Source organism: Oncorhynchus kisutch, linkage group LG29, assembly GCF_002021735.2.
Source record: "Oncorhynchus kisutch isolate 150728-3 linkage group LG29, Okis_V2, whole genome shotgun sequence".
NCBI lineage: Eukaryota > Metazoa > Chordata > Actinopteri > Salmoniformes > Salmonidae > Oncorhynchus > Oncorhynchus kisutch.
Genome location: NC_034202.2, coordinates 4,215,104 through 4,232,262, shown reverse-complemented (window position 1 = coordinate 4,232,262; position 17,159 = coordinate 4,215,104). Strand labels below are relative to the sequence as shown.

Sequence of the window (17,159 nt, the reverse complement as noted above, 5' to 3'; positions counted from 1 at the left end):
TCATTATAGTTAACTGCACCTCAGATTGCAGCCCAAATAAATGCTTCACTGAGTTCAAGTAACAGATACATCTCAACATCAACTGTTCAGAGGAGACTGCGTGAATCAGGCCTTCATGGTCGAATTGCTGAAAAGAATCAGCTACTAAACTACACCAATAATAAGAAGACACTTGCTTGGATCAAGAAACATGAGCAATTGACTACTAAATGGTGGAAATCTGTCCTTTGCTCTGATGAGTCCAAATTTGAGATTGTTGTTTCCAACCGCTGTGTCTTTGTGGGACCTCCTTCAAGACTGTTGGAAAAGCATTCCTCATGAAGCTGGTTAAGAGAATACCAAGACTGTGCAAAGCTGTCATCAAGGCAAAGGGTGGCTACTTTGAAGAACCTCAAATATAAAATATATTTTGATTTGTTTAACACTTTTTGTTACTACATGATTCCATGTGTTATTTCATAGTTTTGATGTCTTCACTATTATTTACACAATGTAGAAAATACTGTATACTCTGCCCATACCACCCTTCCTTATATCCCAATTTGTGCCACCCATAAGTGAGAAACATCCATGCTAAGTATAGACCATATTGTGTTCCCTATGGTTATAGAAAAGAGCAGACGGCTGAATTCTCCATTCAGAACCCAGTGTCACCTACCTACCTAGATTATGGAACATTTGCTATTTTAGTATTTCTCCAGTAGGTTTCCTGAAGGAGAAAGCCCTCCACTTATATGTTAAAGATAATAAAACTAAAACACTTTAGTAATGTCCCCAAAAACGCTACAGTAAATACTAAAGTATATTACAATCTGCAAAAACACTACAGTAAATACTAAAGTATATGCAAAAACAATTTCATTACAATATTTATACTATAGTATAATGTAAATACTACATTAAAGTAGAAAAAAATACTGCAAAAAATACGACTGTGAATACTATGCTATTCCTACCATAGTATACACTATAATATTTTTTTCATGTGGGTAGCATCAACAGGACAGATCATAGAATGTATGAAGTCATCCTATAATTTTTTATTACGAAATACACGAGAATAGGTGTTATTGGAAGAGTTAATGATATTCATATTGTTTTCATTCCATGGGTAGAGCCGAGAGCAGGAGGGAAATATGTCATGTTAAAGGAAGTGAATACGCAATGCGTTTTGAGAATACATGAATAGGATTAAGTAATGAGCTCTCTCTCTCACACACACACACACACACACACACACACACACACACACACACACACACACACACACACACACACACACACACACACACACACACACACACACACACACACACACACACACACACACACACACACACACACACACCTATATTGAGAGCAGCGGGTTCAATTCGGAAGTAAACTAACAGTTACAAATCTATAATTGAAAAAAGGGAATTTATTTTCAATGACTTCTCAATAAACTGTAAAAAGTGGAAGCTATTTATTTAAAACATTTTTACATTTCTGAATTTCAAATTCAAATCACTCGAATTGAGCACAACCCTGATTGAGAGAGGAGGTGAGGACAGCAAGGATGTGACTGTGTGTGGGGGAGAGGCTCTCCAGACTCACTGGAGCCAGCGGGTAATGGCCTCATTCAGGCCGATTGAGACGTCTTAATTTCTGCAGTTGTGAAAACTGAAGGAGGGAGGGAAGAAGGATGTGTCCTTTGATCCTGGGCTGAGTGAGTTGTAAAATGAGGAGGTATGCCCTGCATAAATACTGCCTCTACTCAGATCATTACTCCATTTATCAGGACAATGACCCACTGAGAGAGAAGAACACACACTCTTCCCTAAACTTACCCAGCTCTGAGAACTGTGTCTGCATTTCTGGAACCTGAAGGATAAGATGCATTAGATTCTATCCATCCAAAAGGACAAGTTTCTCCACCCCAACAACAGGATTTTGGTTAATTTTGTTGGATATTTCCATCATCCAAACATGAGGGGACATTTCTCCATTGAGTGGCTGGCCCAGAGTAGTCGGGCATCGGGCAGCACGAGCCCCTCACCTCCCTCCTCTTCCTGGACATCCGTTGCGGCTGGACCCACCAGCACCTCTGGGACCCACCCTGAGAGCTTGCCTGGGTTCTACTCCCGACCGAGACCTAAGAATAAAGAGAACCAGACAGAGAACAAGGTGAGGAGAGGACATGGGCTGATCCTACGCAGCAATCCCAGCCTGGCAGGCTCTGAGACAGCTAAGAGGAGTAGCCCCCTCCACCACAAGCACCAAGGTAGGTTCACTCTCCCTCAAATCAACTCAGGATCTGAGTTTACATGGGAACCATACATTCATTGAAATAGTGTGTCTGTTGTTTGTGGGTGTGTTTTGAGCTATGTGTTGATTGAATTAACAGAATTCTTTAGAAATAGCTACATCTGATTTTGCTCTTATAGTGCTGAAAGCTCTATAGTTAGGACTCACTTCAGACTGAGTTGATGTCTGGAGACATGGTTGTTTGAAAGGTTCAGAGAACAGAAAAGTTTTGGAAACCACTGATGTAGCATATGAATGGATTTGGAATCTCTTCTCCCTCTTTCTTCAGTAGTGGCTGAGACTGGCTTCATTAGTGGAACAGAGGGGGAGACGTCAGGGTACGAGAGTGAGGGCGGGCGCTCCCTCTCCCCAACCACCCCCTTGGATGTCTCCTCTTCTCCCCCTACGGGGAGGCGGCCACGTACAGCCTACACAGCGGAACAGATCAACAGTCTGGAGAGGGCCTTCAAGAGGAATGCTTACCTGGGAACTCGGGACAAGGTTGAGCTCTGCAAGAAACTCAACCTCTCAGACAAACAGGTAGGCAATGCAGACAAAAATACATATAGGGACTCTATTGCAAGGTTGAGCTCTGCAAGAAACTCAACCTCTCAGACAAACAGGCAGGCAATGCAGACAAAAATATATATAGGGACTCTATTGCAATGGTCATCAAAGGTTTCTTTGATCGCTGTGTCTAAAACGCCTGTCTGTTTCTCCTCAGATCCGTAACTGGTTCCAGAACAGGCGTATGAGGATGAAGAGGATGGTCCAGGACGCTCTTGCCCAAGCGTGCCAGGCTAAAGTAGCCTCTCACTTGCTGCACTACCCCGAGCTACATGCCTACCACCCCCATCATGCAGGAGCAGAGGGGGGCACTGCCACCCCATACCTCCACCCACACTACAGCTCATCCACAGCCAGTCCAGCCCTGCCCAACCTCCCCCTGGACTCTTTCTACCAGTACTCCAGCCTCCCAGGCCTGGTGATGCCCACTACTGGGTCCTACCAGCCGTACACTCACCAGTATTAAAACTTTTGGATGATATCTCAATAGTCTAAAGTGGTTTTAAGGAAACTACTTTAGACTAGTGAGACACATCCCAATACATTTTCACTGGCTTCCACTTCTCATCTAATGTATTGACTATAGAAAAAGTTTTCCACTCAGGGTAGAGAGCAATAATGAATGTGTTTCTGCTCTCCTTTTGTCATACTGTAATTTCTATTTAAGTATAAAATTGTTAGTTTTATTGGATCGGTTCCAAGTCATGTGGCTGCTGTATAAATGTGTGGATAAAATGAAAGTCCCCCCCCCCATTATAAATCAGATAATCTCAGTTCTTCCACTTGATTTATATATTTGTAAGTATTGTGTGAAAATAAAATGAAAAACAATCCCATTGCCAGAATATGGACTGTTTTTGTTGTAGTCATTTCAAACAAATGGCCACCTAGTGCCCGACAAAGAACTTGGTGCTGTGTGGATGAGTCAGTACGCAGCTAACCCGTAAGAGAGAGAGAGATGGTCCACACATGAACTTGGTCATACTGTGTGGATGAGTCAGTACGCAGCTAACCCGTAAAAGAGAGAGAGATGGTCCACACATGAACTTGTGGTGACAGAACAAGCAATACACCCAAATGGACTTCATTGGGCTCCTGAGTGGCGCAGCAGTCTAAGGCACTGCTTCTCAGTGCAAAGAGCATCCACTACAGTCAATGGTTTGAAACCAGGCTGTATCACATCCGGCTGTGATTGGGAGTCCCATAGGGCGGTGCACAATTGGCCCAGTGTTGTCCAGGTTTGTCCATCATTGTAAATAAGAGTTTGTTCTTAACAGGCTTGCCTAGTTAAATAACATTTTAAAAATCTGTCGAATTTTCCTTTCCCTCCACAAAATGACAACCTTCTGTCTTCATGGAATACAATGAAATAATCTCAGAACTACTGTATCTCTGAAGGTAAGCAAGGTCAAAGCTAAATAAGAAATCACTTTGACTAAAATAATAGACACAGGTTGTTTAAAAGATTTTTAAACTTTTAAGTATGAAACACTTTTGGAGCTAAATCCAATCAACTCAAACTTTTTCAGAACATGACAAGAACTTCAGCATTTGTTGGTCTATGTACAAAATGTACAAGTTTCTTGTCAGAAAAAAAAAATCTGAAAACTTCCCTAAACATCCCACCTTTCACCTTTAAAACAGTACAAACCAACACATACCTCAAAGACTACAACTACGGTTACAAAATTACCCAAACAAATATGCAAAACAAAATCAATATGGCTCCCCTTTCCTTCTGGACTTGCCTATTTAAATAAATAAAATTCCTGGTGGTGTGAGGTCACTTCCTCTATGCAGTCTTCTGCTGGCCCTTCTTTCCAATCAGAGACTTGTGGATGTGAGGAATTACACCTGCAGGAGGGAGAGAAAGGAACATTATGAATGTGTGATGCTATTGCTACACATTGGTAGGTGAAGAGGTGTTTGCGCCTATGTGAGTTCCTGGAAGACCAATACATGAATCCAATCCAAGGGTTTAAAACTCACCTCCTCCAGCGATGGTGGCCTTGATGAGTGAGTCCAATTCCTCGTCTCCGCGGATGGCCAACTGTAAGTGACGCGGAGTGATACGCTTCACCTTCAGATCCTTGGAGGCATTCCCTGCCAACTCCAACACCTGAGAGTGACACAATAGTCTCAGTCTTTGCCCATTAGGGTAGGGTTGGAGTAAAAACCTGCTTGATTGACCTCCATCAGAGCCCTCAATGAGCCTCCTTAAAGATATATATAAATGGTTAAATAAAAACATTTCACCTCAGCCGTGAGGTACTCCAAGATGGCGGCGCTGTATACTGCTGCGGTGGCTCCCACTCTGCCGTGGCTGGTGGTTCGGGTCTTCAGGTGTCTGTGGATACGACCCACCGGGAACTACAACACAGACAGTCATAAATGCTATAGGTAGAAGTTGCCCATTTATCTGTGTTGCAGGATTCACTTGTGACTAATACAACAAAGAAACCCTGGGGGAAAGAGATGTAGGTACATGCCTGGAGTCCAGCCCTTTGGGAGCGAGACACAGCCTTCGCCTTGGCTTTGCCACTGTCCTTTCCAGCTTTTCCTCCTGCCTGGAAAGTGACAACGAGATTCAGTGAAATGGCTGATGCATGAATGTGATTAAATGTGTTTTCTTTGACTTTTTTCTTCTCAAAGCGATGTATAACTGTGACCAAGCTGAACGAGATGCAAGATGGTGTAGGTGTACAAAAGAAAAATGATTAATACACTATAAATCTCCAATTTATTTTTGTAGCCTAGTGGTTAAGAGCATTGGACCAGTAACCGGAAGGTCTCTGGTTCGAATCCCATTGAGCAAGGCACTTAATAATTGTTCCTGTAAGTCGCTCTGGATAAGAGCGTCTGCCAAATGACTAGCTAAAATGTAAATATAACAAGCAAACCGAAGGCACATGCAGCTGGTCATTACAGTAATCTGATTCATCACACACACGTCTCTCCACCAACTGAAAGATAAAGGACAACTTCCGGTTCACAACGTTTTCTATGTAACTGGCAAACTGTCATTTGAGTTCTCGCTAAAACCATTCATTACAATTTTGAAAACTAAAAAAGCCTGAATATGCCTTTCTATAGCTAACTACAATACAAATACGAAGGAAGAATGGTTTAGGTATCTCGCTAAAACTGAAATACATATTGGTACATTTGTAGCTTGCTACCACGTTACTGTAGTTAGCTAACAGTGCTACGGTAAGGAGATGGTAACTAACGTTAGTTACCGTAGCTAGGTACTTCAATAAACAATCCAAACTTTGCGAATATCTTGGAATATTACATCAGAAAGAGACGGGACTTAACGTATATTATATAAATATATGTTTGAAAAAGCATGAGAAGCAAGTCGGTTGTATGCCAGGTGGCGTAGATGTAGCTAGATGGCACTCTTTCGTTAGTTTTCGAGTGTTCGTCGACGTCCTATTTCGCACGGAACAAGCAGTCGTGAATCCTAGTTACTCTTACTAGCCAGTTTAGCATATCAATGCTAAAATGTTATGACATTTACGATAATCTGTCCTATAATACAGACAACGTACATAAAATATTTTATTTAAAAAAAACTCGTTACCATGTCGCCGTTGAGTTTTCCCTGTTGTATTTCCAAACCGAGAAAACCAATAAACCCGAAGAGCAAAAAAAGGCAAGCGAATGAATGAGGAGAGCTTTCAGAGCCAACCAATAGCGTCTCTGTTTATTGGTTCGAACAGTCTCTTCAACCAATTGCAATAGTGTTTGTACAGTGTAGGTTGTCTCTGCAACTGGATTGGACGCTTTGTGATAGTATAAATGCCAGAGAAATACTACTGCGGTCCGTGCTTTTCGTGATGCTTAGTGCGTCCCTACTGTTCTTAATATAATAATATATACTATATATACAAAAGTATGTGGACACCCCTTCAAATTTGTGGATTCGACTATTTCAGCCAAACCCGTTGCTGACAGGTGTATAGATTCGAGCACACAGCCATGCAATGGTACCGTCTTGGCATGTCGGCCCTGCTAGAGCTGCCCTGGTCAACTGTAAGTGCTGTTATTGTCAAGTGGAATCGTCTAGGAGCAACAGCGGCTCATCTGCGAAGTGGGACCATCGAGAGCGGAAGCACATAGCTAGTGAAAAATCTTCTATCCTTGGTTGCAACACTCACTACTGAGTTCAAAACTGCACACAAGGCTAAGATCACCATGCGCAAATGCCAAGAGTCAGCTGGAGTGGTGTAAAGCTTGCTGCCATTGGACCCTGGAGCAGTGGAAACGAGTTCTCTGGAGTGATGAATCACACTTCACCATCTGGCAGTCCGAAGGACGAATCTGGGTTTGGCGGATGCCAGGAGAATGCTAACTGCCCGAACGCACAGTGGCAACTGTAAAGTTTGGTGGATGAGGAATAATGTTCTGGGGCTGTTTTTCACAGTTCGGGCTAGGCCCCTTAGTTCCAGATAGGGAAATCTTAATGCTTCAGCATACAATGACATTTTAGACAATTATGTGCTTCAACTTTGCGTTAACAGTTTGGGGAAGGCTCTTTCCTGTTTTAGCATGACAATGCCCCGGTGCACAAATCGAGGTCCATACAGAAATGTTTTTTCGAGATCGATGAACTTGACTGGCCTGCACAGAGCCCTGACCTCAACCCCATCAAACACCTTTGGGATGAATTGGAACGCCTAATCGCCCAACATCAGTGCCCAACCTCACTAATGCCCTTGGGGGGGGGGGGGGGGGGACCAACTCCATGTTCGATGAGCAGGTGCCCACATACTTTTGGTCATGTAGTGTAGCTCAGTGTTTGCAACCCCAATTGAAGTTAGCCAGTCTGGTAGGCCTACAGTAGTGTAGATGACATGTAAATGAAGATGAAATAACAACCCCAATTGAAGTTAGCCAGTCTGGTAGGCCTACAGTAGTGTAGATGACATGTAAATGAAGATGAAATAACAACCCCCATTGAAGTTAGCCAGTCTGGTAGGCCTACAGTAGTGTAGATGACATGTAAATTAAGATGAAATAACAACCCCAATTGAAGTTAGCCAGTCTGGTAGGCCTACAGTAGTGTAGATGACATGTAAATTAAGATGAAATAACAACCCCAATTGAAGTTAGCCAGTCTGGTAGGCCTACAGTAGTGTAGATGACATGTAAATGAAGATGAAATAACAACCCCAATTGAAGTTAGCCAGTCTGGTAGGCCTACAGTAGTGTAGATGACATGTAAATGAAGATGAAATAACAACCCCCATTGAAGTTAGCCAGTCTGGTAGGCCTACAGTAGTGTAGATGACATGTAAATTAAGATGAAATAACAACCCCAATTGAAGTTAGCCAGTCTGGTAGGCCTACAGTAGTGTAGATGACATGTAAATTAAGATGAAATAACAACCCCAATTGAAGTTAGCCAGTCTGGTAGGCCTACAGTAGTGTAGATGACATGTAAATTAAGATGAAATAACAACCCCAATTGAAGTTAGCCAGTCTGGTAGGCCTACAGTAGTGTAGATGACATGTAAATGAAGATGAAATAACAACCCCAATTGAAGTTAGCCAGTCTGGTAGGCCTACAGTAGTGTAGATGACATGTAAATGAAGATGAAATAACAACCCCCATTGAAGTTAGCCAGTCTGGTAGGCCTACAGTAGTGTAGATGACATGTAAATTAAGATGAAATAACAACCCCAATTGAAGTTAGCCAGTCTGGTAGGCCTACAGTAGTGTAGATGACATGTAAATTAAGATGAAATAACAACCCCAATTGAAGTTAGCCAGTCTGGTAGGCCTACAGTAGTGTAGATGACATGTAAATTAAGATGAAATAACAACCCCCATTGAAGTTAGCCAGTCTGGTAGGCCTACAGTAGTGTAGATGACATGTAAATTAAGATGAAATAACAACCCCAATTGAAGTTAGCCAGTCTGGTAGGCCTACAGTAGTGTAGATGACATGTAAATGAAGATGAAATAACAACCCCAATTGAAGTTAGCCAGTCTGGTAGGCCTACAGTAGTGTAGATGACATGTAAATTAAGATGAAATAACAACCCCAATTGAAGTTAGCCAGTCTGGTAGGCCTACAGTAGTGTAGATGACATGTAAATGAAGATGAAATAACAACCCCAATTGAAGTTAGCCAGTCTGGTAGGCCTACAGTAGTGTAGATGACATGTAAATTAAGATGAAATAACAACCCCAATTGAAGTTAGCCAGTCTGGTAGGCCTACAGTAGTGTAGATGACATGTAAATTAAGATGAAATAACAACCCCAATTGAAGTTAGCCAGTCTGGTAGGCCTACAGTAGTGTAGATGACATGTAAATTAAGATGAAATAACAACCCCAATTGAAGTTAGCCAGTCTGGTAGGCCTACAGTAGTGTAGATGACATGTAAATTAAGATGAAATAACAACCCCAATTGAAGTTAGCCAGTCTGGTAGGCCTACAGTAGTGTAGATGACATGTAAATTAAGATGAAATAACAACCCCAATTGAAATTAGCCAGTCTGGTAGGCCTACAGTAGTGTAGATGACATGTAAATTAAGATGAAATAACAACCCCAATTGAAGTTAGCCAGTCTGGTAGGCCTACAGTAGTGTAGATGACATGTAAATTAAGATGAAATAACAAAACGTATTTTGCAAGGAAAAGTTTAAACTACATAATCCATGTAAATGAGTTTATATGAATTGTGAGAGATAATGTCTTACATTGTTTAGTCTTCTTTTCCAGTGATATTCAGAATGGGTATGCCACATTTGTACTTAGGTTTTTAAATGAATAATGATGGGATTTATATTGTGCTTTTCCAGATGCTCAGAGTGTTACATTAAACAAAGAAAACTCCCTTCAGCCACCACACTACCAATAAATCTGACCTCCCTGAATCCTATGTCACTATTCCCCTCTCACTTGTTCACCTTTGATGCTGCAAAACCCAGGTTAAATACTTGAGCGCTGTAATTTAGTTTGGCTGACAGAATAGAAGCAATAGAAATATGACAAAAGTCCCGAAAGTGCAAAATCCAAGCTAGTAAATTTAGTGCCCATCAACTAGTCTACTTTACAGTTGATATCTTTTTGACCCATCTGCCAGTAGACTGAAAGCCCTAGACCTTGATGTTTGCAACCTGTGTAATAGGTGAGCAGGCTAGGCACTCTGTCGGCTGCTGTCCTTTCACCTGGGGCATATTCAGGATGCAACGTTAGAAAAATGGTTTACTCTAATTGTATCTAGTTGAAGAATCATGAATCACTTGAACATGGGTCTCTGATTCAGAGGCAATCACTTTACCAAAGATTGCTAGACTATATACCCAAAGAGAAGCAGGTGCCTCTATCTGAACTTTCTTTTTAACCTTTATTTAACTAGACAAGTCAGTTAAGAACAAATTCTTATTTTCAATGACAGCCTAGGAACAGTGGGTTAACTGCCTTGTTCAAGGAAAGTACGACCGATTTTTACCTTGTCAGCTCAGCGATTCAATCTAGCAACCTTTCAGTTACAAGTCCAATGCTCTAACCACTAGGCTACCTGCCGCCTCCATAATGCCCTCCTTGGAAAGCCCCTGGATCTCCTCTCTTCCTTGTGAGAGAAGCCCATTCCAGTCAGGACCCCTCAGTGGTGGAACGAATCTCCCCCTGCTTTCGGTGCAGCTTTGGTGAGCTGGGATTTGAAATGGGTTGGAACTGGGTTGGTGGGCATAACAAATCAGGGCACCTCCATAGGAAATGAAATGTCAATTTGGTTTGAGCACCCCTGTGATTCTTAAACTGCATAAAAGACGAGGCAGACAACATCTGAAGGGGGAACAGAATTTAACAGCACAGGATTTTTAAAAAACTGGACTAAATGTCTTTTTTAAAACTGGGCCCTGGGTTCGAGTCTCAACCAACCCATCACTGAATTCGCTCCACTGGTGTCAGAAGTGAGATAGTGAAGGAGTGATATATAGTGTAGCGATCTTGGTAAGATGCTTGCCTCTGAATCAGAACCCCTCTGAATTCGCTACAACACTGTCTGACTGATTGATGGGATAATTGGTGTGATGGGCACCACTGTGGTGGAATTAATAGCAACATCAAATATTCACATTCATATCTGGGTGACAGGCAAAATATTAGGAGTCACATGGCTAAGTATTTTAGAACCATAGTAGCCTACTTGAGGAAATTAGGTTAATGAAAAGGTGCAAGGTTAAATGTATTAATCTCAGTGTAAATGAGTGCTCTTTTGTGACATTGTTATGACATAAGGAGTTGCTTTTATTACTACTTTTATGTATGTAGTATACCCCAGTCTAGAATTTAACGCTTGCCCAGTTTGCCTTAAATGATATAGCAACTGCAGAGAAAAGGATCTCCTACAATTTATTGGTACTCCATAGTAAAAATTGTTGTAACAATATTGTGGCCCGTTGATTGGACGGTGATGTGGTCCACGATATTTACGTCAACAGAACCTACATCTAAACCAATGACATGTATGAATGTCAAGACGTAGGCGTGATAGCCAGCGGAAAACGACCAATGAGAAAACAAACTCGTTGAACCTGGCGTGATTGGCAGACCCAAGGCCAATGTGGGAGCGCTCGGGGAGGGTTTTGGTGGTGACCATGAAGGGGGTGTGCACGCGGAGAGGGAGATACTCACAAGAGGGAGAAGCTGGCTGGCGGTGCTGAAGATGGCGGATGGTGACAGTGGGAGCGAGCGCGGTGGCAGCAGCCGCGGAGGGGGAGGTGGGAGCGGGCACCAGCCCTTCCAGAGAGAACAGGAGACGCAGGAGCTGGCGTCCAAGCGCCTGGACATCCAGAACAAGCGATTCTACCTGGATGTCAAGCAGAACAACAAGGGCAGGTTCATCAAAATTGCCGAGGTGGGGGCCGGGGGCTCCAAAAGTCGCCTGACCCTGTCCATGTCAGTTGCGGCGGAGTTTCGCGATTACCTGGGGGATTTCATAGAGCACTACGCCCAACTGGGGCCTAGCAGCCCGGAGCAGATCGCACAGTCCTCGGTCGGAGAGGACGGTGGGCCCAGGCGAGCCTTGAAGAGCGAGTTCTTGGTCCGGGAGAACCGTAAATACTACCTTGATCTGAAGGAGAACCAGCGGGGGAGGTTCTTGCGGATCCGACAGACCGTCAACCGAGGGCCCGGGTACGGAGTAGGTGGGCCGGGAGGAGGTATGCAGGCTGGTCAGACCATAGCCCTTCCGGCCCAAGGCTTAATAGAGTTTAGAGACGCCCTTGCAAAGCTTATAGATGATTATGGTGGAGACGACGAGGAATTGGCCTGTGGAACGGCGGTTGGGGGCTATGGGGAGCTTCCTGAGGGCACATCCATCATGGTGGACTCTAAACGGTTCTTTTTTGACGTCGGGTCAAACAAATACGGCGTGTTCCTGCGAGTGAGCGAGGTCAAACCGAGCTACAGGAACTCTATCACCATCCCGTTCAAAGCATGGGGAAAGTTCGGAGGTGCTTTCAGCCGGTACGCCGAAGAAATGAAAGAGATCCAGGAGCGACAGCGGGATAAAATGTACGAGAGGAAAGAGGAGTCGGAGGGAGAGGTGGATGATGACTGATGAGTTGAAACGGCTGATATAAGAGTTCAGTTCACACAGTGAGATTTGCAATATTATATGTGTCAGAAATTACAGATTTAAGTGCATGAGGAATCGAACTTTAATACAAAAAAATATCGTGGCATAAAAAGTACGTTTGAAATTGGAACCATTATTGATGTATTATTAAAACTCGGAGTTTAATGAAAGTTATGGGGCAAAGAGTCTCTAAAATGAGACCTTTCTCATGGGTTAAAAAAAAGAAATGAAATTATGTTTTGTAAAAAAAGAAAGAAATATCCCCAAAACCAGCAACTTGGTTTTCATAACAATATAAGAAGCCAATGAAATCTTTATAATGTTTCCTTTAAAATATAGATATATATTTAAGAGTAAGGAGTTGAAACCATTAATGCAGCTATTATTTCCATTGCTCCTTGTAAGGAGAGAACCAGCATCCATTATTGTATCCCTGTTCTAGCTCTCTCCTATGTGGCAGTGTGTGTTACCTTACAAGTTTTAGTGAAAGTAGTAGAAAGGAATGTCTAGAACAATTGTCATTTTTCTGGAGGTTAATATTTGGTGTGTTAATTGATGGGGGGAAGAAGCTATATAACATTGGCTGTGCCATAGCAGGGCCTTTATGATGAGAAATGTTACGGAGAGAATAACTGTATCTGCAGGCTTATCTGAAGGCCTCTGAGACTACATTGGAGACTTGTGCTAACGTAGTTAGCTCACAGTGTCATGCCACCCTCCATACAAATACTGTAGGCATAAACATGGCAGATGAGTGAATGCTTTTGTTGTTTTTACATATAAATGCCTGGCATTATTTACAAGGTCTGTTTCCTGGGACTTATTTTATTTGAAAGTAACTTAATTTTATCTTGTCAGATGGGAGCAGAGCAGTGTGTCACCTCCCACAACAATGTGGCCTGGTATCAAGAGAGTGGCAGGCCTATTAACCAATTGGCAACTTCCTACTGTGGGCGTCCCATGCTGCAGGAGCCTGCTTCCCACTTCAGAACAGTTTGCACATATATTATGCCAAAATGTTGAAATTTTTTGTACGTTTGGCAAGGTTTTTTTTCGGGCTGTTTGTGCACATTTTCTCTCTCTAATGCAAGCCGGGGGAAGTCGGTAGCCCCTTTTGACAGATTGGACAACAGTAGGGATTTTTCAATTAAGTGATTGTTTTCATTCAACGAAAGACTAATCGCTTTAATGTCAAATTCTTTATTTGGGAAATACTGCACCAAATGTCTTAGATGTAAAAACATCTCTGCAAAAAACATCTAAATTAATGACATACTGTGCACGAACAGCTGAAAAACCCTTGCCAATAGGCCAAAATGAACAAAACTGTTTTGGGTGGGAAGCATGCGGACACCTTTACCCACACACCACGGGAGCCTTCTGATATGGCCATTGGAATTGATCACTGGGAGAAATCCAGAGGAGCTGCTACTACTACTGTCACCCAGCCAGCCAAGAGTGTGTAGGGCATCAATGATAAGGTGCCAACACTCTGTCTGAGCCCAGGCATCAGCACTGCCACACCACTGACGTTACACTACACCTCTGGACAGTAACAACAGGATGAATGGTTTACAAAGATAACTATATTGAAAGAAAATGGTGCTTATAAGTGAGATGATAAAAATAAATAAAAAACTAGCTTACAATATTTTTTACCTTAAAGAAAAGGAAAATTATATGAATTATAGAAGTATAACGCAGGTTTATGAAACATAATTGTCCATGTTTTTTTCTTTGTTTATTCTCACTTTCATTTGTTGGTTTTCTCCCAGAGAGTGAAATAAATAACACTTCTGTGATTAAAAAATATATTAATGCAACAGATATTGTGATTGTATACTTTAGAAAACTCTTTCTCTCCCTCCTCCCCACTCCAACACAACCAGTAGCTGCTGAAATGTTCACTTACTCTTCTTAGGTTGAAACGGGCAGACACTTCATCCTCTCAAGTGTTCCTCTAAGTATTAGTTATTAGGCTCCTACACATCTATCAACCTACAGTCAGTTTGAATAATTGACACAGTGTGTAGTCCCAGTTGGTCTCTGTTTTTCATAGTTGTTCCCCATTTAACATGTGGAACCGGCCAAGGGCCATTGGTCTGAGATGGGGGGAGGGGACTGCCCAACGCATCACCGGTAGTTTGTTGGATGTGGACTAGTTGGATAGACGTGTAGGAGCCTTCATATGACACATTCTAAACTCCGAGCTTGACGTTGCCTTCCGTTTAACTTGTGCCATTAATTATGTTGCCTGTTGTCATCAAGGCAATTAGGTTTTATTTTTGTACTTGGAAAAGACTACTAAATAGTGTACTGTAAGTACATGGAAAAGCAAACTCGGGCTCCCGATTGGCACAGCGGTCTAAGGCACTGCATCTCAGTGCAAGAGGCGTCCCTACAGTCCCTGGTTCGTATCCAGGCTGTATCACAATTGGCCCAGGGTTTGGCAGCCCGTTATTGTAAAGAAGTTGTTTTGAACTGACTTGCCTAGTTAAATAAAGGTTCAATAAAAAAGTGCTGCCTGACATTCATGGCTCAATCGAGTTACGCATTTAACGTACCTAGTAATCCAATTGGTTTACGATGCTAAGAATGTGTGTGTGGATTCTTTGCCACTTTTTTGTTGTTGCACTTCGAGATACCAAACCCAATGGGGCGGCAGGGTAGCCTAGTGGTTAGAGCGGTGGACTAGTAACCGGAAGGTTGCAAGTTCAAATCCCCGAGCTGACAAGGTACAAATCTGTCATTCTGCCCCTGAACAGGCAGTTAACCCACTGTTCCTAGTTGAAAATAAGAATTTGTTCTAGTCAAATAAAATATATATATATATATATATTAGTCTCACAGCCAATTTAGTGAAGATGTGGTCTCCAGTCTCCTCCCCAGCAGAATCTCAGTCGTGACACAGCAGCTGTTGTAGACGTGTGCTCAGCTTTTCATCAGTCAATGAAAGAGCTCTTCGGAAAACAGACTCACATCTCCAGCCTAAACATTCACCACAACACAAGGTAAATGTAGAAATAGGAATTAGAATGCGCGTCTAAATAAATGTGTGTTTGAGATAGGTCTGCACTGATGATAGGATCATTATCAACAGCAAAGTATCTGTAGATTTGTATCATCTATGTATCTTGAACCCGTATGCCTCCATCAGACCCAATTCAACTAGGGATGACGTGCTTAACCACAGGTCTCGGATCAGAGTGTAGCATTATATAGAGCTATTCCCTTCCATCTCATATTGCTCAAATGACCAGCAAACCTGGTTTTAAAAAAAACTGATAAAGCAACACCTCACAGCACAATGCCTCTCCCCTATTTGACCTAGATATTTGGTGAAAGTATGTGCCATGTCGGCTTAGGAGAGGAGGGTGAGCTCTGTCATGTGAAGCAGGAGGAAGTCTATAGTAGGGGTAACCTGACTCCCCCTCCACTGCATTGGTCTCTTCCTCTGTTCTATGGGCCTATCATGTCTCGCGCCCTCTTTGTACATCTCTTTACTCTCTCTCACACATGCATTTGCTTCTTTTTCTTCCTTCTTTCTCACACTGCTTCTTTCCCTTCTCTATCTCTCTCTTTCTCTGTTTGTAAATCTGGAGTGAGGGCAGCTGTTGGAGCATCTGTGCAGGTCTGTGTGTGTGTGCTGACAGGGCAGCGGGTGCTATTTTAACGTGGGAGGCCTGGACAGACAAACATTCCTCTCGTCCTGCCTAGGAATCAGCTGTGCCATTAGATCCTGAGTGCCTGACACACACGTGCACGATACATACATAATCACACACATATGGCCTCACGCACGCACACACACACACACTCCCTCACATTCTCTAACGCACACTTTCTCACAAGGGTTTGATTGTGTCAAAGCCTGCTCACACAACCCCAATTACAGACAAACGACAGACATTCAGAGAGAAGGAGCCTGGCTGAACAGGACCGGAACAGATGCTCAGTGTCTCAGAGTGTGTGAACACACACACACACACACACAGAGCGCTGAATACCTCACCCCAGGTCATCCTACTAGACAGGTTATTTATATGAACCTTTCTGTCTGGTCGAAGCAGATGTGATGGTTAGAGGAGAGAAGTTCAACATGGGCAACTGCAAGGCCTGCCTGCTCTACCGGCTCTTAGTGCTCTGGTGTATTGTATTGTGTGTTGTGTGTTGGTTGTGTAGCAGTTGGTGAGTCACTGAGGGAGTTGATGGTGTGTGTGTGTGTCGTGTTGGTAGTAAGTGTGTTTTCCCCAGGCAGGCTGGGTAGATAGAGCCTAATCAGAGAAGGCAGTGTTAGCCCTGTGAATCAACTGAAAGAGTGACACAGCACGCACATAGCTGTCGGGACACCCCCCCCCTCTCTTGCACCCTTTTCTCCCCTCCTCTTCCTCTCTCTTCTCCTGTCCTCTGTCAAACTGTTTCTGTGAAGCAGAGCAGGGAAGTTAACTGGCTCACTGAGTTTGTCATTAATCACACGACTCTGGTGTGTGTGTGAGAGAGAGGGAGAGGGTTGTGGCTGATTCTGGAAAAACACTTTCCCCGTTCAGGATGATAACGTGTTCTACTACTACCTCCCTGCTGTGCAGTATGGGTCAGTATCTCCGTTACTCCTTTAGGCTGTGTAAGCTATGATACGGACCAGGATAAAGTTCCCCATTGTCACTTAGGAGGTCAGTTTTATGTCCAAATTGCTCCTAGTCCCC

General features: G+C 43.0%; 3 protein-coding genes across 3 annotated transcripts; 2 read left to right on the top strand and 1 right to left on the bottom strand.

Annotated features, from left to right (window-relative positions):
* The first annotated feature begins 1,339 nt into the window (after positions 1-1,339).
* On the top strand, positions 1,340-3,698 carry LOC109874189 (homeobox protein vent1-like). The gene is made up of 3 exons (XM_020466000.2): positions 1,340-2,263; positions 2,576-2,826; positions 3,011-3,698. The coding sequence occupies exons 1-3, from the start codon at positions 1,969-1,971 to the stop codon at positions 3,317-3,319; spliced, it is 855 nt and encodes a 284-aa protein (XP_020321589.1). The 5' UTR covers positions 1,340-1,968; the 3' UTR covers positions 3,320-3,698.
* Positions 3,699-4,307: 609 nt separating this feature from the next.
* LOC109874190 (histone H2A.V) lies at positions 4,308-6,566 on the bottom strand. Its single transcript, XM_020466002.2, has 5 exons — positions 6,440-6,566; positions 5,343-5,420; positions 5,110-5,223; positions 4,843-4,972; positions 4,308-4,707 (listed from the first exon to the last, which is right to left on the bottom strand). Exons 1-5 carry the CDS (start codon positions 6,440-6,442, stop codon positions 4,646-4,648), a joined length of 387 nt encoding a protein of 128 aa, XP_020321591.1. The 5' UTR covers positions 6,443-6,566; the 3' UTR covers positions 4,308-4,645.
* Positions 6,567-11,471: 4,905 nt separating this feature from the next.
* On the top strand, positions 11,472-14,279 carry LOC109873827 (transcriptional activator protein Pur-beta-like). Its single transcript, XM_020465549.2, has one exon. It carries the CDS (start codon positions 11,542-11,544, stop codon positions 12,436-12,438), a length of 897 nt encoding a protein of 298 aa, XP_020321138.1. The 5' UTR covers positions 11,472-11,541; the 3' UTR covers positions 12,439-14,279.
* The last annotated feature ends 2,880 nt before the right edge of the window (positions 14,280-17,159 follow it).

Excerpts from the sequence above, each read along its gene's own strand:
- LOC109874189 (XM_020466000.2), top strand. The coding sequence starts at position 1,969 with ATGAGGGGACATTTCTCCATTGAGTGGCTGGCCCAGAGTAGTCGGGCA. Across the intron at positions 2,264-2,575 it reads CCTCCACCACAAGCACCAAG|TAGTGGCTGAGACTGGCTTC; the intron begins GTAGGTTCACTC and ends CTCTTTCTTCAG. Across the intron at positions 2,827-3,010 it reads TCAACCTCTCAGACAAACAG|ATCCGTAACTGGTTCCAGAA; the intron begins GTAGGCAATGCA and ends GTTTCTCCTCAG.
- LOC109874190 (XM_020466002.2), bottom strand. Across the intron at positions 5,224-5,342 it reads CCCAAAGGGCTGGACTCCAG|TTCCCGGTGGGTCGTATCCA; the intron begins GCATGTACCTAC and ends TCTGTGTTGTAG. Across the intron at positions 4,708-4,842 it reads GGCCACCATCGCTGGAGGAG|GTGTAATTCCTCACATCCAC; the intron begins GTGAGTTTTAAA and ends TCCCTCCTGCAG.
- LOC109873827 (XM_020465549.2), top strand. The coding sequence starts at position 11,542 with ATGGCGGATGGTGACAGTGGGAGCGAGCGCGGTGGCAGCAGCCGCGGA.